Genomic DNA, 25,046 nt, shown 5'->3' with positions numbered 1-25,046 from the left:
GGGCCCCGCACATGCCAATTTATGGCCCCGCACCCTGCTCGGATTGTCTCTGGGAACAGGAGTTTAATAAGTCTGGTTTACTGGTACAGGTTCATGATAAGCCATACAGCTGCACTCTGAGTGAACTTTTAGGTCATTTCAAAAGAAGGAGTCAGCTGACAACTCATTTTAGCCTTTAAAATGCATTAAATAAAAGGCTGAACAACGGTAGTTTTACTGAAGTTCTTGCCTGTTTGTATGTCCTTCCACAGAACCCAGGATTTGGAACTGTCTTCAAATATAATGAAGCAGCTCTGTTTCAGTTTGTTTATCTGAAAAGTAAAATAAAAATATACAGTGGAGACAACGAGCAGTAAAAGAAAAATAAATCAGGTATATTTAACTAGAAAAATAAGTCAGGTATATTTAACTAAATATACACTTAATATACTGTGGCCAAGTTGAAGCAATTTATACATGTCTTACAGCAGTGCTTCCACAACTTTTCTTCAACATGACCCTATATCCACAGCATGGCCGCTCACTCCCAAGTCACAGCCCCCAACCCTGCCCAGGTGCCCCTCACTCCTGACCTAGCCTCCTGGTCCTGCTAGTGCCCCTCACTCCAAATCTGCAGCCCTCCACTCTCCCCAAGTGCCCCACAGCCCATAGCCCCCTGCTCCCCAACCCCAGCAGCACCTAAGCCCTGGCTACTCTCCGCAGAAGCAGCAGCTTTTGAGGCCAGAGCGTCCCCCTGACCCCTCCCCCATGGGCAGACCAGAGACCGGGAGGGGGAGAGGGGGGGTGCAGGGACAAGAGATGGGGCTGCCCACTGAGGGCTTGGGTCTCCCCTGCTGCCATTCCCCCAGGGCCACTACAGCCCAGTGGGCAGGACCTGGTGCAGGAGAGCACTGCACCATGACCCCATCTGCTGATGTTGTGATCCCATTTGGGGCTGTGACCCATGGTTTGGGAACCACTGTCCCACAGCATCAACAAGACATACTATAAGCATATTAAAATTAATTACCTTTTTGATGGTTCCAAGATAAAACAAGCCATCTGACCATCTAGCTAGGACATCCTGACCTTCTTCAAATTTACACACGGGCTTTTTGGCTTTCTGTCCATCATGTATGGACAGCTTGGTCAAGGATGTTGGGGTCTTTTGGTTTCGGCGTAAAGGAGACCGCTTGTGGACCAATGAATTACCCACCCCTGTAGAGTCTCTAAAACAAGAAGCCAAGAGAAAGAAAATCAAGTTGTGAGAAGTTAGCGGTAGGTCTGTCTACATTAAGAGCATCCAAGACTAAACCCTCACCCTGCTTAGCTCCAGGTGTCCAAGTTGTGATACCAATCTGTCTGGTTTCTTATACTTCAGATCTGCTTGTATTCTTTGCCAAGGAAGTTCTCCCCTCCCCCCCCCATACACACACAAAAAAAAAAAGAAAGCAAAAAAATCCACATCCGAGGGAATCCATTATTTAAAAAGAAGAGATGCACAAAATCTGGTTGAACATGAAGCTAGAAAAGCAAATATAAAAGGTAGTTTATCTGTAGACAATCTAGGTCTATATATGAAATGATCACACTGCTATTTTGGGAATCCTAAACAATTACAACTTGGGTCTTAAAGCAAAGAAAAACCCCCAAATCCCACATACAATGTCTTCTTGTGTGACAAGCTGATGATCTGATCTATCTTTAAGCAAATTCTCGCTACCCTTCACACCAGGATGCTATGAATAACCAACATATATCTAGCTTCGCTATAATAAAAAAAAAACCTTTCCTTCCATCTGTTTCCATGTATACTGAAAAGCAGAAAGAATGATGTCCTGGTCATGCAGCACCTCTTTACTAAATTTCTTTTCTGACTTGGCTCAAACAAGTTGAGCCACAAACTACACACAAGGGAAAATAAATGTGGTTGGTTATGCTGTCCCCAAGAAGCACTATGGGATACAACTGTCATTCAGAGTCATTTGTGAAGGAAGTCATAAGAAGCAAGTTTCATTTTTCAAGTAAGGTTGGATAATGCAGATATCCACAATTTAAACAGGACAGCAGCTGGTCCAGGAGGCACTATTTATATTCCACTCATGAGAACAGGGGTTTTGGTGGCTAAAGGCTGCCAAACATTAAGATTTTTTCCTAACCCGATAAAAGATACGGCAGCCACACTAAACTTAAAGAATTAAAAACACTTTAAAGTGTGCAAAAGGTTGGAAAAAGATTTTTTTTTTTAATTGTACTTGTGTTCTTTTTGCTTACTTGGAATGCAAAGTTCACGCCAGCCTTCCAATTCTAGTATTATAAAAGCCTAAGTCTGTCTGTAGGGGTTTAGGTTGTAGCCGTGTTGGTCTAAGGATATAGGCAGACAAGGTTCCTTGGGTGAATTTGATATCTTTTATTAGACCAACCCAAAGGGCTGGAGAATAGTTATTAAGCAAGCTTTCAGGTTCAAAAACCCTTCGTCAGGCTAAGGAAGCTGCAGCAGTTGCTGCGTGCTCTTCCTGGATGGAATGACAAGTAAACAAGCTAGGGGCTGGGCTGGGGACTCAGTTGCCAGGCAGATTGTAATGTATCAAAAATCCAATATCTATCTTTAGTCCCTGATCTCTAGTATCCAGCAGGTTGATGAAATGGAGCTCATAGGCTTGTCTCTGGGATGTGTTGTGTAAATTTCCCTTGAAGATCAGGACTGAGAGACTGGAGAGAGAGTGGCCCTCCTGTGAGAAATGTGCCCCCACCGGTAATTGGATGTTTCTGTCCGTGATAGATTTCCGGTGTGCATTCATTCTGGTGCGCAGTTGTCTGGTCTCTCCTACATATCTTCCATCAGGGCATTTGGTGCATTGGATGTCAGTCTGCAACGCTTTATTTGCGCCCTGATTGGCTGACAAACAGCCAATCAGAACATGAAGAAGCATTCTGACAGAAGGCAGCCCACTGCCATGACAGTGGGGAAACAGGGGACAGAGCAGCAGAGCGGATAGAAGCGGGGGCAAGGCCAGCAGGGCTAGCCTTGCATGCCCCCCCCTTTCAGGTAAAGCAGTTGGGGGGGGAGGGGAGGAGAAGTAGGCCCAAGCAGGGGGAAAAGCTGGCCCGCTATGGCGGGGCAGGTGGGAGGACTGAGGGCCTGACTTGACACAGCAGTGGCTGGGGGAGGGAAGGAGCGGGCCTCCTCCCCGGCTCAGGCCCACTCTTCCCCCACATCGGCCCCAAGTCCATTCCTCCTGTCCCCGATGGGGGAGGGGGGGGAAGGGGAGGAAGACAGCAGGTACACCGTGGTGTTGGTGGGGCCAGGGGAGGACTGGACCCAGGCCCGACGTGGGGGGGGAGGGGAAAGCGAGCCCAAGCCGAGGGAAAAACCAGCCCACCATGACGGGTGAGGGGGAACAGATGGACAGTGGGCCTGGCCCAGCCCATCACAGCAGCTGTGGGAGGACGGGAGGAACAAGCAAGCCTCCTCCACCTGCTGGGCCCAGGCCCACTCCTCCCCACCACGTTGGCTGCAAGCCTGCTCCTCCCATTCCCCCCCCCCCGCTCCCCCAGGCCTGCACTGCTCCCCCTCCCCACCAAGCAGCCCAGTCCTTCCCTGCATCAGGCCCACTTCCTCCTTTCCCGCGCTGCTGAGGCGGGGGGGGGGGGGGGGGGGGGGGGGGAGGAGACGGCCTGGATCCCAAGCAACAGGAGGGAAGCGGGACCCAGCCCAGACAGGGGGAGCAGCCCGGGGCTCCAACCCTGCCTGCTCCCTGCACACACACCCCTCCCCCCCCATCACCCTTGATAGGCAATTGGCTAGTAAACAACCAAACATTAAAAATAAACAAGAATGTCAGGTTTGGCCTTCTTCAGTTTTACTAAGTAACTGGTTTTAGGAATGCTTGTTTTGCAAGGCTTTGTCTGGAACTTTTAAATAAAAACAAAAGATGACCCAAAGCCCTAAATAATTACCTTCTTTCTCTTCTCATTTCCTCCTTTTCATTCATAATTCTTATCACCAAATCTATAGTTTTCTATCCAGTTTACAGTAGGTCTGCAAAGCACAATGCAGTAGCATACAAAGAGAACTGGCATGAGGTCTGTACAAGCCAGTGATTCTTAACCAGGGTGCCATGAGATCCTCCAAAGGGTACCACAGAAAATGGGAGGGAATGGACAAGGTGTGAGAAGCTAAACAAATAACAGCCAATTTAGGATCTCCCTGCCAAAATTATGGAGGGTGCCTTGAATCTAACAATGTTGAAAACCATTGGTATAAGCCAACTTGGGTACTAGAAGCAGCATAACTGTGTGAGTGCAATCTACGTGGGCTAATCAAGCTATACAACTTACAGTACCCAACTGAGGTTCTTCTGATATAGCTTGGGTATTTCTACGCAGTACTGCATTAGTCCATGGAGAATATACCTATGGCATCTTCCAGTTTAGAAACAACATGAAAGTATAATATACACACAAAAACAATTTGGGGAAAGTAAGCCTTTCAGCCCCCCATTATACTCTTTTGCAATAGAGTATTTTGTGTTGAGTAGTATAACACATAATATAGTTCTTGCCTAGGGGCTTTCTAGAGTGCTACAACACCACTGCTACCATTACCACCAATAATGCAGCAAAAAGGTACAAGGCCCAAATTTTTCTCATTTTTAAATTTAAAATGCAGACAGGAAATTAATTTAAAGAGCACACAGGAGAAACTAGAGCAGAACTGAAACAGAGCAAATTATAACTATTTATGCTACCCAAAAGACAGCCAAGCACCACAGCTGGTAGAGGCCACTAGCTAAGTGCCTGGAATCAGTTTCTTAAGAGTTAAACTAAATTTTGACAGAAGTTGTTTTCTCTGCAAGTGCAACAAAGAGACATTTTCTGTATTTCATAAAACACAAACAAAAATAAGATTAACCAACAATTAATACATATTTCAGTTTCACAGGAGGTGATGATTACATTGTATGCCTAGGACAAAAAGAATGAAAAGTTGTGGGAAGTCACAAAGTAGGATCAACTCTTCACAAAAAGGAACCTTCAAAATTGCAATACAGGATCTGAGATTAACATAGGTAAAAACAACCTCTTCTACATTCTACATAGAAGTTTTCTTTAGAAATGAATCTATGTGGGTGACTGCTACTAGGTTACCACCACAGAACAAAGAATAAAATGGAATAATGCAATTTCTTTAAAGATCAAAAAGTTGCAGCTCACAGCAAGTCAGTTATGTTAGTGGTGTAGTGTCATCTGAATGAACTGAAATGTATAAACATTTAAAAAGCAGTAAGAATACCTATGACTCACATAATTAAAATGAATGAGTAATTAAATCAAGCTGTGTCAAAGTTGTACTAAAAACCCCAAAAAAGCTAAGTCAAAAACCAATCTTCTCCCTTAAAGGATATTAATACTTTCAGTATCCCAAATGAAACAGGACAATTCAACTAAGAGGGAAAATTCACCCTATAGAGTGTATCAAAACTGCAAACAGTAAGTCAGAAAGCAAATTTTTTTAATCTTATGACAAATCAATATCTGACAAACAGCATAAAGAAAAAAATTTAACAAAAGCTAACTACAAGAACTACTTCTTTTCAACCATTCTTCTAGCATTTGCTCTGTTTGGGGATGTGCAAAATGCTTTAAACTTAATTTTAATTATTTCTAAATATTTAAAATAAAAAAAATTTGAAATGACTATTTATGCTACCAAAAGGCAGCCAAGCACCACAGCTGGTAGAGGCCAACCACCTGGAACCAGTTTTTTAAGAGTTAAACCAAATTTTTTACAGCAGTTGTTCGCTCTGCAACTGCAAAAGAGACATTTTCTGTATTTCAGTTTATTCAAAATGGGACACTTCAAATAACTAGTCCAGAGCTGTCCAGCTTCTGGGCCACCAAGGGCTGCACACCAGGCATGCCACAGACACAGGAGCCACACAGGCTGTTCATTGTGACATGCCCCAACCCAGTCCCTCCTCCCAACACATGGGCAGCCTGGCTCCCCATCCCACTGCATGTGCTACTCCCCACCCCCATCAGGCACACCACACAGACAGCCACCACACATGTAGCCTGGCTCCTTTCCTTGCCACATGCACAGCACAAGCACCCTGGAGCCCCTCCCACTGCTCCATCCCACTTCCAGGAATGGGGTAAGGAAGTGGAAACAGGAGGGAGGGAGGGAGGGATGAGGAACACAGAGACCCCAGCCAAGGCCACAGCAGAAGCAATGGGAAAAGGTGGCAGGGCAGGAGCCCATGGGCCACATGCTAAACCCTCACCAGTGAGAGACAGCCCTCAACCAGCAGCAGATCTGAGGTTGAGAAATTCATTGCAAAGGGTGGGGGGTGCTGATAGAGCTGGAAAGATGATTTTGCCCCGTGGATAAGAACAAAGCAAGAGGGCATAAAGCAAGAAGGATACAAAAAATAAAGCAAAAGGATACAACTTCAGTAATTTTAAGCCCCTGAGACAAGAGTAACCAAAAACAATTCACTCACTACAGTCATATTTCATTTGTTTATGAAATCAAGTTTTAAAATCAGAATTATTTTGATAAACTTGTATATGGGACAATGTTTTTAACGGATTAGAGAAAACCTTAACAATCTTAAAACTGCAATCTTTGTGCATTTCAAGCTGCTGTCCAAATTCAGCCTAACAAACCACAAAGAAAAATGAGAAATGCATCATTCACCGTATTCTAACAAACTACAAGTTATCTGAATAAATGTATGTTCACCTATCTTAGAGCTGGACTTAAAACTTCTCTGGGACTGCATACATTTTCTCTGTCGTATACCAAGCAGCCAAGGGGAGCATTATCTACCTGGCCAATTTCCTGCAGGACCAGGCCAAGATGGCAACCCTGAAAAACTGCAGAAGGCAGCACAACTCTGATACCTTCCAACTCTACTGGTTCCTTATCCAGACATAAGTGTCCTTCAAATGCAGACACTTCATCTTACAACAAAATGATGATCCAGTGCATCATAAACTGGTCCACAAGTGGGTATTCTGCAAAGTGGGAAGACAGATGGCTAGTTCTAAATGTATAACCTCATGAAGAGTATTGGCAGGGGTTCAAACTGTGTTGATATGGTTATTTTCTTAATGATGAGCGTTTCATGTGGCCCCTGGTGAAGCCACACTTTTGCACTTTCACCTTTTAATTTTTTTTTTTTTAATATAAAGATTTTAAAAACTAAATGATAGTGTTGATAAGAGTGATCATACTTAAATGCCGTATTTATGCAAATCCAAGACAACCCTTCAATAATTAGATTTTAGACATGCAATTATATATTTGTTATAATTTTTCATAACTAGAATCCAACTGTTGGAGGGCCATCTTTAATTTTGTTCTTCCCCCCCAACCCACTGTTGCAGGTACAAATGACGAGGCAAACAGAGGCTCTGGAATGGAGGCAGGGAGGCCAGCAGCATGGAGAGCAGGCAGCCTGAACCCCACCACTCGGTACCACCCCTACCTACACCTCGTCCCAGCTGCCTGCATCCCCCAGCATCTGCCTCTGCACCAATTCTGTCAACTAATCTAGGTGCACTGGGACCCCAAGCAACTCCTCCCCTTCACCGCAGGGAACAACTGTGCAGACAGCCTAGCTTGGCCAAGGGCAGCAGGGGCAGTGTAGATTCCTCCCTCCAAATTCTGCTCCGGTCCTGTCCCCCTTCCCTTCCCTGCACCTCCCCCAATCCTCTGATCTCTCTCACTTGTGAGAAGCAGGAGATAGGAGGAGGAATGTACATGATGCTTCTGTTGTCCCAGGCTGACAGGCATTTAGGGAACCCCAAAGCTGCTCTTGCTTGGCACTGCAGAGAGCCCAGCTTGGCTGAGGACGGCAGTAGTGGCGTGCAGGTTTCGTTTTCCCTGCCCATTTCCCCTCCCATCTCCCCCACTGGTTGAGAGCAGGCTGGAGGGAGGAACCTGCATAGTACCACAGCTGCTCCTTGAACTGGGACAGAAGCAGCTCTTTCTGACCAGTTTCCTCCTCCCCCCTCAGTGGCAGGGAGTTGCATAGGGAAGAAGGAATCTACACACCACTGCTACTATCCCTGGACAAGCTGGGCTCCCTTCACAACCACTCCCCACAGCTCCCAACTGAAGTGGTCCAACATCTAGTGGACACAGGCACAGGGGGAGCCCCGAAACTGCTCCTGACCAACACTGCAAGGAGCAGCTGTGGCAGCATGCAGGTTCTTCCTTCCAGCCTGCTCCCAGGCAATAGAGGAGTTGTGGGGGCTGGGGAGAAGGGAGCCAGGCAGGGAAGGGAAGGAGGAACCCAGATGCCATCACTACTGTCCCCAGCCAAGCCAGGCTCCCTGCACAGCCACTCCCCACAGATCTCAGCTAAAGCAGATCTCAGCTAAAGACTTAAGGAAAGCCAGCCCTCATCCTGAATCATGTGAATGATGGGAGGAAACCTCATCTTGGAATTGAGTAAATATAGTATATGAAAAGTAGTCTCCTGGTTAGCAAGGAGTATCATCTAAATTTTTACCACCATTAAGAATCAACCTCTCTCAATGACAAGCTGATGCTTATTTTCCCCTTTTTATAAAACCTTTGATCTTAATTACTTATAATCATGTCTGTGTCTTTAGAGAAAGGAGTGAAGCACAGTGTTGGTTTATCAAAGGGCCAGCTCCTGGTACAATATGGCAGCAAGGCTCCTGCCGCACATGATTCTATTCCTGGCACAACAAGATCCGATTCCTAATCCCAACAATTGCTCCTACTAATCATAATCCTGGGCTCCCCCTGCATCAGCAATTTGAAACAGGAGTGCCTGCAGGTCAAACTAGGGCCAACAATCATGATCGTTTATCTGACCTCCAAGACCATACTAGGGACTCAAATCAGATGACTGTCATCCCAGCCCTGACCACAATGGTGTGGGTTCAAGTCCCCACTTCAGTGGTCAGCTAATAGTCAGCTCTGGCTGAAACAGCCCAAGGTCCAGTTCAAGACTGGGTCTGTGGGGCCAGGTCAACAATCAGCTGACTGTCAAAGCCACATGCCTAGCAGCTCTGTCTGGGCTGCCAGGAAGAGAAGAGCACCCCCCCCACCCCAAAGGACTTACCCTGCTGGGGACTTCAAAACCTGCTGGGAGCCTCCAATTCACAGCAGTGTGGCTAGAGCTGCTGGGTGCACAATTTAAAATTCCCCAACAGGGAAGCTGCCTCAGCATGTTTTTCAAAGGTTCCCAAGAGCCAGAAACCAGGTAAGCTTCTGGGGTCCAAGCACTCAGTTTTAAGAAGCACAATTGTAGATGCACTCTTTAAAAGTCCCCAGGCTCCAGGACCCACCATGTGGGGGAAGGGCAAAAGCAGCTAGGAGCTCCCAGGTGCCCCTTCCATGGGTGCCCTAGATGCTTAGAAAAGCAGGTGTATCGCTGGAGCTCCCAGCGAGCAGTGAGCCCAGCATCAATGAGATGCTCCCTAAGAGTGGATGCTATGAGCCCAACATATCTTCTTCCAGGGACTGGGCAAGGGTGCTAGATCCAGGAACTGGTGCTCCCCCCAGCCCAATTCTGCAGCTTGGGTGAGAGATAGCTGTGTCCTGGATCCAAGGGCTGCCCAAGTCAAGACCCCCCGTATTGTGCTCAGGTGAGCATCAGGATCTGTCCTGGGTCATCCTAGACATACCAAATGTTCAGTTTAAAGCATGACAAATGAGCCACAAAAGATGTTACATGTTATATGTGAAATAACTTTGTGTCATGTTTGCTACATTATCATACCATAAATTGGCTTTAACATTTGGGTAGGTTACTATATATGCTGTGATTAACACCTTAACTGTGTCCTAAATGTAACATAGGCCTTAAGTGACACTAGGGCAGTAGAATTATATAAGCCTGAAATAGAAAGGCCTCAGTTTTAAAATTATTTGTAATATTCTTGGGAGGTTGTACATGGAGAGCAAGCAAGTCATGAAAGCCAGTATGCTGGATGTTTAGTTTATTTAGCAGCTCTTTCAGGACCATAGTACCAGAAGGGACCTCCCAGGCCATTTAGTACAGTCCCTTACATTCACAGGCAACTCTTTGTACAAAAGAATGTTCACTCTGGCTACTCTTGAAACCACAGCCTTAAAGCATCCTATATTTAAAAACCAACCCCAATAGAAAAGCGCTATAAATGTGCTCCTTTTCCTGTGGCAAAGAAGAAGGAATACTGCCAGTGTTTTAGCCGCAGCAATGGCAAGGAATCTGTTGGATTAAAATATATCCAGATGACCAAGGAAGAATACAATGCCCATGCTACAAAGGAAAGCAAAAAAAACCAAAACCCTCAAGGGTCCTTGCTAATCTGACCCAGGGAAAAAAATTCCTTCCTAACTCTAAACCCCATGATTTTGCCCTTAAGCATGTTGGCAAGAACCACCAAAAATGTACCCAAGGTTTATGCACAATATTTGAATACAGCATTCAAATAACCAGCATACCCCAGCTAATTGCGCACTAATAGGAAACAATCATGTAGCTCTTTAGAGGAAAGAAGTAAAAAAGAGACCTGAGGAAGGGTACCGAGATACCTGAAAGCTTGCCTAAATCTATTCTAACTATATTAACTATATGGTTGATCCAATAAAAGATCTCACCTAAATACATTAATGAGAAAATAATTTCTGGACAACACAAAGATATAAAGTGACTTAACCTGTTTTGAAATTAAGCATTCACTCTAATGGCAGACATTGAAGGAAAAAAAAATAAATGAAAAAGACTTTGGATTCCACTTTCCCATAAGACTACCTTATAAGAAAAATGAAAAGTTGGGCAATGACCAAAAGAGCTAGATGAACAAGAGGCAGTTCAATAAGTATGTTGCAAAGAAAAGTTTTAAAACTGGATCCAAGCAATGGCCACACAAAGGTATGTGCCAGCATTAGCCAAGGCTGAAACAACAGCTGAGAGACATTAGTTTCTTTTGTGAAGGACCACCAACAGGGTGCTCACCACTTAAGGGCTGTTGCAGGCAGTGAAGGAGACTGCTTTGTGAGCAACAGGGAAAGCCTCCCCCAAGAACCATTTTAAGGGGAAGGTGGATGGCAGAACACCTTTGAGGTCTACCACTTTAAGGAGGAGAGCAGGCAGCAGACAGGTGCAGGCCAACTCTGATAAGGCAGCCATTTTAAGATCCCGGTTCTCAGGGCTGGAGCACCAGTTTACTGCCAGCAGCCGAGGAAGCAGCAACATCAAGCTGCGCAGCTGCTCAAGGAACATCTTGGAGGTAAGGGAGGAATTATGGGGATGAAGGTTCCTAGGGACCCAGTGAGGTCCCAACCCCAGGGAGAAGGCTGTGGGCCTGGAGACAATAAAGCCTAGCCTGGGAAGGGGCTTAGTGTTTGTAGGCAAGCCCCTGAGTAGATCTGGCAGGGGTGAAGCCCGGGGCACTCTCTAATGGGACCCAGAAGGGAATCTGTTGTCCATGGAGAGCAGCAGCTGCTAAGTTAACTTTTGACCCCTGGACTGGTCAGTGTAAGGGTACCAGGGCCAAAAGGCTGAAGGGCTCTTCGGTTCCCCACAAGAGGCCAGCCAGGGCTCAATGGAGGTAGCTGGCACTTAAGCTGGCCTGGAAGCAGGGCCAGGGCTTCAAATAAGTCAAAGGTCCTCTTGAGGGGGAGGACATCACTGCTAAGAAGAGGGTAGGCATTAGCCAGCATACATGCTGCCATGATGGCAGCAGCCAGCAGAAGTTGGCTGCAATAAAGGGCCCAATTGAGGTAGAGCAGCCCAGGAACATCTCAGACCCAGCAGGGATAAGACCAGGGCTGGTAGACCTGCTTGGTCCTGGACATGACTGGAAACTGCACCCTGCCAGAGAAGGGTGGTCTGGTGGGGTTATCAGTGGCAGAATAGTATCCCAGAAATGCCAAACCAGTTACCTCCCCAGTGAAAGGTGGGTAAGGGTACCTGGTAACCCCAGCCCCCACCATCCAGTGAGAGAACAGGGGGAGGGGAGGGCAGGCATGCTTATAAAGAAGCATCTGAGCCCTATAGAGGTGTAGGACCCTGGTGTTGTGGGCCAGGCATGCCAGGAGTGAAACACTTGAGTCCTAAGGGGTGCAAGACCCCAGGCCCTAGTGAGAGGGTGGAGTGTGGGCCCCAAGAGGGGCAAGAATCATGAGTTGCCCAGTGAGGGGCTAGGGTAGAGTCAGCCCGGAGTTTGGCTAGTTGAGGGGCCACTGCTTGGATGAGGGTCAAGGAAGGGACCCAAGAGGCTGAGCCAGGGCCACTCGAAGAGTAAAAGGATAAGTCTGATGGCCTATGGGAACTGCTCAAAGGAGTAAGGCGATACACACGTACTGCCCTTCAACATCAGGGCACATGAAGGGTAGCCTCCTGCCTAATTAACATCCTAATTATTTAACAAGGTGTGGCAGGAAAGTAAGGCAGGCCAGCCCTGTGACCAGGCCTGGAGTTTGCCCCCCGTCACAGGCTATTCATGTCAGATATCAACTAAGATGCCAATTACATTTTAAAATGTCAGCACTTAATTACATTATTCAAAAGCACAGAAAGAAAATACTGTCATCTGCTCCAGGCAAAGGAATCACAAGTAGGTAGACCAGAGAATACCACCACTATTCTCCATCAGCCTGGAACATGGGAACTACAAGGTCAAATAGTCCAGCAGACCATCAGCATCCCCAAGACCATTTGAACACTAGTGAGAGGAAGCTCAAAGGATCCCTGACAGCATGCACAATCATGTTCTGAACACCTGCACAATCTTAGGGGCACTACACCACCAACTGGTAATAAAGTCTAGATTTGGAGGGGGAAAAAAAATAAAGGAGAGACGGACTGATAATAGGGGTAGAAAGGGAAAGGCCAAAGTAAAAGAGCACAGGGTAACCACAAAGTTGGCAGTAACAAAGGGAAGGTAAAAAGTGGCCTATAAACAGCTTAGTCCTTCAGCTCCTTAACTCACAGCTGTCCATCTGGTGACCCCTGGGCCACATTCAGTCCCATGGGGCTGGCCCGTTTCCCCCTAGGCTCCTGGTCCAGGGACTGCTCTTCTTATTGTTCTACTGCTGCTGTCACTGGAGTCACTGGGTTCCTCCTTCCTCCTCCTGCTTCTACATTCTACCCTTGCCCCTGGGAGCAGCTATGGTCAGTGGCCTCAAGGGAAGCGGGGGACCCTATGCAGTGCAGGAGCATCAACGCAGTATGGGGGAGAGGATGGCCCCACAGCCCCCATATACTCAGAAGTTGAACAGCCTGGCTTTAAATTAACTAACTTTAACAACTACTCTTTGGCGGGGAAAAAGAAGAAAAAGTAAGCTAACACCCCTAATCCTTCAACCAAGGCTGTCTATGCATGGTTTTGTAAAACACTTGTGACTATTTTAAGGGAGACATGCAATTTTATAGTGAAGACAAAGTGGTACAATTTGCTTCCCTGGATGCAGTTTGATTGCTTATTGTAATTAAGACCAAGACAGTCTTTTTGCTCAATTAAGGTATACAAGTGCAAACAGCTCTACAAGTACGTAAACCATGTCAATAGTTGGGGGTTTGTATTTACTTAACTATCATCTAGATTAGACTGAATGATTAGCTCATGAATGGTGAGCAGTCGTTCTGTTCTGTACTGGAACAATGCGCAGCAAAAACAGAAGCCTTAAATCAACAGGATCCCAGCCAGGGTGCAAGCATAATGAAGCAGTAGTAAACAAACACCATTTTTTGACAAGCCCTTAAGGTCTGACACCTCAGAACTCAAAGCCTACCCCCACCCCCTGGCAACACAAGGGTGAACAAACATGGCACTCTTTATATTTAAAGCAAGCAGATGGTTTATGGAATGAAGTCACAAGTCTCTCTTACACAAGGACCTATTTTCTAAGGAAAAAATAAAAGCTAAATTTTAAGCATACTGCAAAATAAAAGGCAAGTGTATGAAATGTCACTGTAAGAAATATTTTAAGATATTACTGTGGTACTTAGCAAGACATTTAGTTCATTTTCATCATAATAGCGTCTTAAGTCACAGCATGGTTCATCTGAACACAGAGTCCAGTATATATTTGATTATTTTCCACCATGCTATGAACTCTATTTAGGCTAAATACATTACATAAATACTGATTTTTATCTTCTGTATCAGCCCATATGCTAGATCAGTGGTTTTCAGAAACTTCCAAATGTCACAGAACCCCTTTCATATTACTACTTCTGCTGCAGAATCCATACCCCCTAGCTCTGTGGGCTGTGTGAACTGCCAGAAAGCCAGGGGACCAAGTCCGGCAATGGCAGCATAACGCCTCCCGGCTGACTCAGCCATCACCCCCACTCTCTTTGCGGAACGAACCCCTAACAACCTATGACAGAACCCCAGGGTTCTGCAGAACAGTTTGCAAACTACTACACCTGGTATACTTGCATCCATCCTTCACACAATTTTACAGGCCTTTGAGCACAACTGGAACAAGCTGTGCTAGTTGGAAACTATACAGAGTTAACCATACCTACTGTGGACCCAACCGAAAGATTTTACAACCTAGAAAAGTAAAATGGGAGATAAATGTATGCATCTAAGAATTAATTTATGTATATAACCAAGGCAGTCTGAAAGTGCAGAGCAGTCCATCTCCCATCTATTACTCAAGCCATCATTGATGGATTTCTTCTAGGTATCACAGCAGAAGCAAGTCTTGAGGTAAGTCATGAAGGAGGAATTATGGCCTTGTGGAACAGTCTTCCTGAACTGATCCATATGAAGACTGGTTATCCTTGTTAGCAAGATGAGGCTAATTAAAACAGCAACTGAGACAAGTTTTAAAACTTTTAGTCAATTCCTACATTTTATTTTTTTTCTTTTTAAGTTTCTCAAGACAAGTGTGTACAAACACCCTGGACAGTAAAGCAAAATAATATACATGATTAATCCATCATTTTCTATTACATATATTTCTCAAGTGTTAAGGTGGAAAAATGCCTCCCAAGAACCAAGTTCTGAAATTACATACAGTTCTACTATGCACACAGGTGCAAAAAGATCACCTTTCTCTTGGATCTTCTTGGGTTAAGTGGCATTTAGTGGTCAAGAACATGTTATGCTGAAGCATTATATGAACAATATGTAGGATGAATACTGCAATACATGTTTGCATCAGATCTCTAGACATTACCACCCCCCCAAAAAAAAAAAAAAAAAAAAAAAAAAATCAATAACGAAAGATTTAAGTATCCTCATAGTCAGTTCTTGAGAGTAATCCTTCTTAATACAAGTAGCAGAAATTAGTATTGGGAGAAGTCACTTCAGTTCACAGTTGATGAAATAGTTACACAGTGAATAAAAAAGTTAATGATTTATTATTATTTCTGGCAGTGACTCAAAATAATGTAACAGCTAAGGAAACCAGAACTTACTAAGTTCAGGGGAAAATAGAGCACATGTTCACATAGGTTAGCTTTCAATCAGAGGCAAGTCCATCTTAATTTAATCAGATCAATTATTTCACTGACTGCAGACAATTAATGCAACTAGTTCACAATTAGTACTTTAGCAGGGATTTTGGTTTTCCCTGACAAAACCCCCCCCAACAAACTCAATTATCTGATTAAAAAAAAAAAAAAAAAAAGTAAATTCCCTGATAAAAACCCCCCAAATTTGTGATTAAAATGAAAAGTCCCTCACTCCCCCCCCAGCCCTGCTCATGTCCCTCACCCCCAAACACACATTCCCCACCCCACCCTCCCAGCCCTGCTCATGCCCCCCAACCCCTCCCCCAGCTCTGCTCATGCCCCTCGCTTCCCCCCCACATCCTCATGCCCCTCAATTCCTCCCCCCACCCCACATGCTCATGTCCTTCACCCCCCCCCCACACACACAGCCCTGCTCATGCCCCTCAACCCCCCACTCCCCACACCCTACCCCCTGGCTCTGCTCATGCCCCTCACTTCCCCCCCCCCACATCCTCAGGCCCCTCAATTCTTCCCCCCACCCCACAACATCCCACCCTGGCCCTCCTCATGTCCCTCATTCCCCCACAACCCCCTCCCCCATCCAGCCCTGCTAGAAGGGACACCCAGCTACCAGGGTTATAAGGCCAGGGACCCCAGTACAGTCTTCTTCCACCTGACAGAAGGCAGCAGAGCAGATCCCAGCTCCCCCTCTCCCCCCCCCACAGCTGCATGCACCCCTGGGGAAGGGCATGGGGGACCCATGCCCCCAGATCTGTGTGCAGGGCAAGGGTGGGGGCAGGCTACCCACTGCAGGCTCAGGTTCCCCCACCCTGCTGCCCTCCCCTGGGGTCTCCATAGCCCAGTGAGCGCAACCAGTGAGGGGCACAACCCCTCCCCAGCACCCCCACTACTGCTGTGCATACAAGGGATGCCTTGCCAGGGCAGCGCAGAGCTTGCAGCAGCAAGCAGTTTTCCTGCATGGCCCCGCTCTGCCCTGCACCACTGGGTCGCATCCACTGGGCTGCAGAGGCCCCAGGGGAGGGCAGCAGGGCAGAAGCTTGAGCCCGCAGCAGGTAGCCCACCCTTGCCCTGAGCACATGTCTGGGGCATGAGCCCCTGCTAGCCCCCCAGGAGTGTATGCAGCAGCAGGGAGCAGCCCCTCTTCCTCCCCCAGATGAGCTGCCTGCAGCCCCTTCCCACTCTCTGCTGGGGCCCTGTGGCCACTTATTGCAGACCCGAGCCCCAGGACCCATGCACCCCAGCCCCACCTAACTCCCTCCTCTGGAGGCCTCAATCCTTCCTCCTGCCCTTACCGGTCAGAGCTGCTCTCCAGGCTGCCTGCCAGCCATGTGCATATACATGCACATGGTGCCCCCTGCCTAATGGCCCTCCTCCCAGCCCCCCGTAGACTGGAACTCTGCCAGTCTGCAGAGAGCTCTTTGCAAAACTGCAAAATCCACAGGTTTCTCTACTAAAATGAAAAATCCCTGTTTTCCTGCAGCAAAGGGAGAAATCAGTGGTTTTCTCCATTTCCTGCAGGAAATGGAAAACCCAGATCCCTGTACATTAGTCACTTTTGCTTGTACAAGAATACTACATTTATATAATACAACTGGGATTTTTTTTCCTAAAGTGAAAAAACAAGTGTCTGATTGTTTGAGACTTTACTATAACAGCAATGGGCTGAATATACATCTTGCTTTAAAGAGATTTTTACAACAAACTGCAATAGCAGTAATTTCCTCTTGCTGTTTGTGACAGAGCATAGGTTGTACCTGTCACTTTAAGAAGTCTAAGCAAGTTGTGGAGCAGCCCACAGGTGCAGTGCTGCCTGACAAGCCAGTCACATGACTGAGGGAAGGCTCCTGGATTGGAGGATGTGGGCTGAGCAGCCTCCATATAAACCCAGGCCCTCAGTGGTGAGCTGGTAGTTGCTGCATGAAGCCAGATAGATGACATCATCCTGCTAGGGCTGCTTCTTCCAGGACATCTTGGTGATAAAGGGCAGGAACTATGGGGATGGAGTAGGTTCCTGGTCCTAGGGCATAATCTAAAACTACACCCTGCTGGGGTTGGATGGTGTGGTGGGGCTACTTATGGCAGGATAGCTTCCAGGAAATGCTACACCTATGCCTCCCCAGTGAAGGGTGAGTATGGGGTACCAGAAAACCTCAGCCCCTGCTGCCCTGTGGGTGACCTCATGCAGGGGAAAGGCTAGGGAGCACACCCTGACAGAAAAACACAGGGCCAAGGCCCACTGAATGAAATCTGAGGCAAGGTCCAGGCCACGAGAGGCCAGAGACGGGGCCCAGGTCCACAGAGTGAAACCTGAGGCTCATAAAGGAGCCAGGTGCTAAGGCTCCATGATGGTGGGATTGAGAGCCCCAGAAGGAGCCAGGTGCTGAGGCTCTAGGAGGGTGGGACTGAGAGCCCCAGCATGGGGGACCAAGAGGGTCTGGGGTAGAACAGGGAGCTTAAGAGCGAGTGAAGGGATAGGAACCCAGATTCTGAGGGAATTGAGCCCCCAGTAGGGGTGGTACGCGGCGCCCAGGTGATTCTGAGGACTCCTGAGGCCAAGTTTAGGCCAGGTAAGGCAAACTGTGGCCCAGTTAAGGGGCTGGGGGAGTTTGGGGATACAAATGCTAGCTGAGAGGCATGGGACACGGTGTAAGGGAAGGTTTGGAGCACTGTACACACCCTTGGCATCGGGGCAATTAAATGGGCAGACTCCCGCGTGATATACAACTACTTCTAATTAGCAAGATCAAAAGTGTGGCAGGCGGGGCAAGTGGTCATGCCAATATATGGACTGGCCGGCCCCAGGAAGGCTCACTTGTTGCACTGTTATATTTGCTCTAGTCCTAATTGTGATTATAACCAACTATCATGCCATATAACATCTTAGAAATTATTTTTAAAAGCCTTAAATGTTGCCAAGATAACACAAGCAGAATCTCCCTATGACTGATGAAAGGTGTTTGTGCCTGAAAGCTTGCAAAGAACTCTTTTCCTACTATTTAGTTGGTCTAATAAAAGATATCACATCTACCCAAACAACCCTGCCTGCTTTAAATGTTGCCAGCTATTTTTTGTTCTAAATTCCTCTTTTCTATGTAGACACCTAGAGCTCTTACGAATCACAAAGCACATTTCTTCAGTTGTTTGTTTTTTGGATGGTAAAAGAGCTTGATCCCACCAAGTACTGATACCAGCTAGATGCAACTGACTGTCCTTAATAGGGCACGGGGAACTCTCTACCTTTATTTTAGTAACTAAGATACCTAGAAATTTCCTTCACTCCACACCTGAAAGAGACATAATAACTATCCTTAACCGACCCAACTTATCCTACAGATTTGAATGTGAAGCAAGCAATGAGGAAACAGCTCACAAAGAATTAAAACCCTGATGAATAAGTACTGCCCTACACTCCAACTGTCCTTTTCTGGTTATGTTCTCCCTCAAGATACCCAAAATGAAAGTCTAAACCTTCTCAATTTAGTAATGGGTATGGAATAAGCATAACTTTACATAAAGCCTAGTGTCATTTAGCCTATGTGAACCCATTTACTTTAAAATCAGGGTTGTAGGTTAACTTTGGAGTGATCACATGGCAATACACACTGGATGCCAAACATTTGGGAAGGGTACAGGGCTACTGTGTGGCACACCTGCCAAAGTGTCACTCTGATCCTCTGCCCTTACCCAATCTACTGCACAGGCTTCTGCTCCCTGCACAATTTAATGTTTCTTTCCTGTGTGCTCTGCTCACTTTGCTGCTCTGTTTACTGCCTTGTCTACTGCCATGCTGCCTGCCCCCTCACTGATCTGATGGATGCCAATAAAGCTGCTACTTGTGGCACTTGTACTATAGGGTGGCCATCCCTGTGTTACTGCATATCCAAGAGAACAAACCAGAAAGGTAAAAGTTAAGGTACCAGTAACACAACGACTTAAAAGGCTAGAGAGGGGCAAATGGTTTAGAAAAGGGAAATACGCTAAGTCTTTATGTCCTCTGCACAGGGACCTCCTTGTGTTAGTACCTACCACATTGAAACTGCCAAACAGAAAATAATCTACTCTCTCAGTAGTATGAGTCCAAAGACAACTCAATCTTCACTTTTCTTTAAAAAAAAATAACTTGTACTCCTTAATTCTCTATGGAATAATTCCCTCATGCACCTGAGAAGGTGAGAGAAGTCATTCAGTATTAAAAGCATATCCAAGCTTATCAGGAATTGATAAACAGTTATTTGCTCTCAAAATTAAATTCAACATTTCTGACAAATACAAGTTCTTTACCACCACCCCACAACCAAAGTATCACTTTCTACAAAGATGCTTAATGTAGTTATTTTCAAAAGGCTAGTTAGAAATAGTGTGGGGTACTACACTGCCCCTGTAGCTCTTCAGCAATGTGTGCAACTTATACCAGAAGTACAATTTAATTTTTTTGCACTCTGCACAAGAAAGGGAGGGAAGACCCATAAAAATGTAGATCTGTCAGTATAAAACCAATTTTTTTTTACATATGCAATTACTGCTATTAAATGCACAAGTTAAATTTCATATAACCTTCCAGTTACAAAATACAAACAATGCAAAGTTATCTAACATTTAAAGTACTAGGGAGAGATTGATTAAAACACTCTTTAAAACAGGTGGACAAAATGTGGCCCGGGGCTGCCAGGCCATTCTATCCAGCCTGTGGGGCCCCTAAAAAAAAAAAAATAAAAAAAATTAGAAAATTAATATTTATCTGCCCCTGGCTGCCTATCATGTGGCCCTCCATGGCCTGCCAAAACTCAGTAAGCGGCCCTCCGCCCAAAATAATTGCCCACCCCTGCTTTAAAAGCCATTTTTAAATGCATCAAAAACAATAATTACTTCCTTCTTCAAATTTGTCTCCTGCTTTATTAGCTACTACTTACTGTTCATGTTTGACAGGGAGAAAGCGCACACACATGCACACTTGAAAAGAACCTGATCTTCTGGGATGAAAATCAGAATTAACTGGTGTAGCCTACAGCCTGCTGCATCTTCATCCAACCTCTATATACACAAACATCAGGCATTCAATTGCACACCAGCCACATGAAGCCACCCTTATAGAAACAGACTAGTTTCCCCTTGTGGTGAAAAAACACTTTTGCCAGAAGCAAGCCAGCTCAGTCCACCCAAACCTGGATAGCTGTACAAAGCATCCCTAAAATCATAAAGCTCCTCCAGGAACCGTCTTACATCTCCTATGCTTGTAGCTCCTAGCAGAAATCCCCTCCCCCATTTCACTGCTTCACTCCTCATTTCCCTTTCCTCCCCTGTCTCAATCTCTTTGTTTCCCCTTCTCCCTTTTCAGTTCTTTTCAAGGGAATTAAGATGTAAAATGTATTAATTTATGCTTCACTATTGAAACACGCAGGCTTTAAACTTTAATCCTCAAATTCTTTGAACTGTAACTTGAGATATTTTTTCCTGAAGAGAGAAAACATTCAGTAAGGGGCCAACACTTTCAACTGCAATAGTTCATTAAAGGAAGTATTTTCTTCTGTTGATTACTCTGCTTTTGACAGTTTAGCTCATTGTGCTGGGGAGCCGACAGAGATGTGCAGACTGGCTGCTTTTCCTGTTTACATGGGAAAACATATGGCGTTTAAACATCCTTTCAAATATTGCTAACAGCCAATTTTTTTAACTGCAAAATTAAAAAAGATAGAGGGGCCATCTTATCAGCAACTCAAGGAACAAACAGGCTCTTGGGGTTGAGTATTTCATGCACCCAATACTATGCAGTCCCTTAATCCTTCATATTCCCAAAATGACCCCCGTCCAGGAAGCATCCGAGTCCCTCCCCCCGCTGCAAGACCAGTATCAACCCTTCTCTTTTGCAATTCAAACGGCAAGGCTGACGGGAGGGGGCGGCGGGGGGGGGCCGAGCCGGGAAGCGCCACGGCCCGAGCACGTCCCGCGCAGAAAAGTTTCGCCCCCGCAAGACGCCCCTTTGTGCCGCCCCGCGGCTTTGTCGCCGCTCACCCGGACTCGCTTCGGCAGGAGAAACACCCCCGGCAGCGCAGCGGCCCCGCGCTCCCCTTTGTTGCGGGCCCGTGACCTGCCCGTCCCCGCACGGGCCCCGCTCGCCCCCGCGCCGCGACAGGAGGCGGCCGCAGCCCGCGCTCCCCCACGAGGGCGGGGCGGCCCCACTCCCCCTCCCCGGGGCACGGCGGCAGGGGCAGCCGCAGCCCCCTCACCCCCCCCCCCGGCCCGGCGCGGCCTTCACCTCATTCGGTCTCTCCAGTGGTGCCAACCGCCGCATGCAGGGAAATCAGCGGGCTCAGCGCCCTCCCCAGGGCCGCGCCGCGGCCGGGCCCTCCGCGCGGGGGAGGGGTCACACCCGCCTCACGGACAGCCCGGCTCCGCTGCGGCCCTTCGCCATTTTTGTTTCCCGCGGAGGAGAGGCTGGTGCATTGTGGGAACCACAAAGAGCCCCAACCCCATCCCCGCCCCGGCGGGGCCCCGCCTGCGCCGAATGGCCGCTCCCAGCCAGGGGGAGGGGCCGGGCGGTGGCGGAAGGACATTTCTATCCAAGCCGCTGCCGTCGCGCGTGAACAAAGAGGGACTATTTCGTCCGTGGCGGCCGAGCGCGAATCCTTCCTCCCGCGTCCGGGACTACTTGCGGCGGCACGAAGCGCCTGGGGCTACCCGGGCCCCGTCCGGCCCGGCCACGCATTATTCCCGGCCCTGTCGCACCTGCTACGAGCCGCCTTTCTCCTCCCTCCCTCGCCGGCTCGCAGCGCGGAGCCCACCCGTGGGCCGGTCTGCACAGCGCCTCCAGCAGCAGGGCTGGTTTTGGCGGCTGCTGAGGCGGCACATACGTCCCGGCCCCCCTTCCCTCGGCCGGCGGAGCCCTTAGGGCTCTGCAGTCCCAGGCCCTGGCGAAGCGGCGCCGGGTCCCGTAGTCACCGGAAGGCCTCTTGCTGCACGGTGGGCTCTGGTACTTGATTGACTGCGAAAGGATCCAAACCTCTTGACAGGATAAGTTACAAGCCACACAAAAAAAAGGGGGAAAAAAAAGCACTCTAGGACTCAATTGGAAATTGCCAGAAAAAGAAAAATTATATTTTTCTGCAAGCTTTCTGGCTTTTGTCAGAAGGCAGTTGTGCTTTGGCCTCAAGATTAAACATTTGGATTCCCCCCTTGGCATCGGCAACGCATAGCAGGGGCACATGCCCCCCCAAGGTTGGCCACTGCTAATGCTGCCACCAACACCTGCAGGCAGTTGCCACTTGTCATCCCCCCTTGCCGTGGACACTGTCACAGCCCACTGCAGGCAGTCCCCACTTGCCACTGCCACACCCCGAACACTGCTGCAGCCACCTGTGGGGGTGGGGGGGCCCCCCCAGCCCTGGGAGGCACAAATCGTTCATGCCCCTTGGTAGAAACAAGTTGCACCACAGGAGTTTTCCAGTTGTCTGGACTCCCCAGTCCTTGAATAGCACTTCCCTGGCACAGTCTTACTCCTTCATGAGTAGGGTATCTTCACCACCTCCATGAGATTTAGCGCTTCATCAGATCTCTTGGAACCATGATTTCACCAACTGCCCAGTCAAAGAGGAATGAATGGAGGCTTCTTTCCACTCCAGCTGGAAGTTTTAGCACCTAAACAGATTAGAACCTAACATGACCCCTCCCAAGTATTGCTGTCTTGTCACAGGCATTTCCTTTTCCTTACTTGACCCCTCTTCCCCTTCACCCCACATTCCTTTTTAGGAGGTTTTGTTTATGGTTTTGGTTGGCCCGGGGGGGGGGGGGGGGGGGGGGCCGGAAGGGGGTTGGGGTTTGTTTGTTTGTTTGTTTGTTTGTTTTGGGGGGGGGGGTGTTGCAGCTTCTAGTAGCTGCCTCTCCAGTCACTCACAGGATCTGTTTTCTCCTTGTGTTTCACCGGCTGCATTAAAAAAAAATCTGATCTCAAATCATCCTTTTTTATATGTCATCAATCCCTCTGGACAAGTTCCTGTAAATTCTTGACAGCATCAGGCTGGGTTGTGCCTGGACTATATCACCTTTAGAGAGTCAGTGCACACCTTGTACTTTTGCCACTGCATGTGACAGCTTCCAGGCCTTTCATAAGGTATTTGAAAGTTTCCTTCTCTTTTCTCCTAATCAGTTCCTATATCTGGTATTATCCACACATTACAGCAATCTCAGATCATGGAGAGGCAACATTTTCCCCTCCCCACTCAAAAGTCACCATTAAGGGAGGGAACAACGAAGGAAGAAAAAGAGAACTTTAGCCAAGATTACAACATATTTTTTTAAATTCAGGAGGACATCTGTTTGGCCCTGTTGACTTCACACTTAGAAGGTAGGCAATATCAAAATTTCTGTCATCCATAGCTGATATCCCTTATGTTGTTTGCATAATGAGAATGTTAGGGGATATAGGTATCTATCTTGATTTGCCACTAGTGCTAACAACAGTGGAAGCACTAGCATTAACCAACTAACAGTCTCTCCCCTCATGTCATCCTAACCCTGCTCATAACAGATCTGCACAACATGGGAGTTCAAAGGCCAATCTACACAAAGTTCTCTTAACCTTTGCTTGCAACAAGCCAGTTTCATCAGTGTTTGCTTCCCTCAAACCAGATCTAACAAAGTCAGCATAGCTAAAGCCTTTATCAGTACAAAGCATAACTAAATCCTGAAAGAATACAGCCCTAAAATACACCAGCTTGCTGGTTTTTGTTTGTTTAATTGCAAACTATATTAGTCACAATAATGTAAACACTAACAATTAACTAAAGATTAAGAAAGTAGAGTGAGTTCTTAATTTGTATCAGAATAAGCTTGGTCAAATCAATACCAGTAGCCCACGATATATATAAGGAACTTTAAAATTGGGGCACAGAAGGGAATTGGTGAGTATTTATTCACCAAGGCGCCCCTGGGGGTTACAAGAAATAATGGCCACAAGCTAGCAGAGAGCAGATTTAGATTGGACATTAGGAGGAACTTCTTCACAGTTCGAGTGGCCAGGGTCTGGAACGGGCTCCCAAGGGAGGTGGTGCTCTCCCCTACCCTGAGGGTCTTCAAGAGGAGGTTAGATGAGCATCTAGCTGGGGTCATCTAGACCCAGCACTCTTTCCTGCTTATGCAGGGGGTCGGACTCGATGATCTATTGAGGTCCCTTCTAACCCTAACATCTATGAATCTATCTATGAATAAGAAGTAGCTAACTGCTACTATAGTATCTTTGGTATATCAGCACTTCTGAGAAGTAAAGAGCAGAGCTCTCTAGCAGAGCATGAACAACATAGCTTTAAGCTACCTTTGTATCCTCTCACTCAAGTCCTGAAGCAGCTTGGAGCATAAGTTTTGTAGTTCTGGAAAAATAAACTGTGGCAGCATCCTTGAAGTATTTAACAGCTCACAGTAGCTGCAGAGCCACCAAGACCATTCCATGATGCAACCTGTACACTCAGTAAGTTTATCACAACATTTCTACAAGTTTTAAGGGGTTGTGGGTTTGTATCTTGTAGGAGACAGGGACATCTGAAGAAGCCTCATTAACATTCCTTTAGTTGGATACAGAACATGTGGAGCCCTATAGATCTTACCTTTTCC

At 47.0% G+C, this 25,046-nt stretch overlaps 1 protein-coding gene across 3 annotated transcripts in view; it reads right to left on the bottom strand.

The window, feature by feature from the left end:
- MTF2 (metal response element binding transcription factor 2) overlaps positions 1–21,891 on the bottom strand; it is a 41,680-nt gene extending 19,789 nt beyond the window's left edge. Inside the window, exons 1-3 of one of the 3 annotated variants that reach the window (XM_019479060.2) lie at positions 21,700–21,890; positions 1,010–1,208; positions 230–311 (exon numbers count right to left, since the gene is read on the bottom strand). In XM_019479060.2, coding sequence (XP_019334605.1) covers positions 230–311; positions 1,010–1,208; positions 21,700–21,704 — 286 coding nt within the window. In that variant the 5' untranslated portion in view covers positions 21,705–21,890. Of the gene's footprint in view, positions 1–229; positions 312–1,009; positions 1,209–21,699 lie in introns of all 3 variants that reach the window. The other 2 variants (XM_006265553.4, XM_059728057.1) reach the window with 2 other exon arrangements.
- Positions 21,892–25,046: the final 3,155 nt, after the last annotated feature.

The sequence above is a fragment of the Alligator mississippiensis genome, chromosome 5, assembly GCF_030867095.1.
Source record: "Alligator mississippiensis isolate rAllMis1 chromosome 5, rAllMis1, whole genome shotgun sequence".
NCBI classification, from domain to species: Eukaryota; Metazoa; Chordata; order Crocodylia; family Alligatoridae; genus Alligator; species Alligator mississippiensis.
Note: the sequence above shows the minus strand (reverse complement) of the source record. Positions and strands in the feature narration are given on the sequence as shown.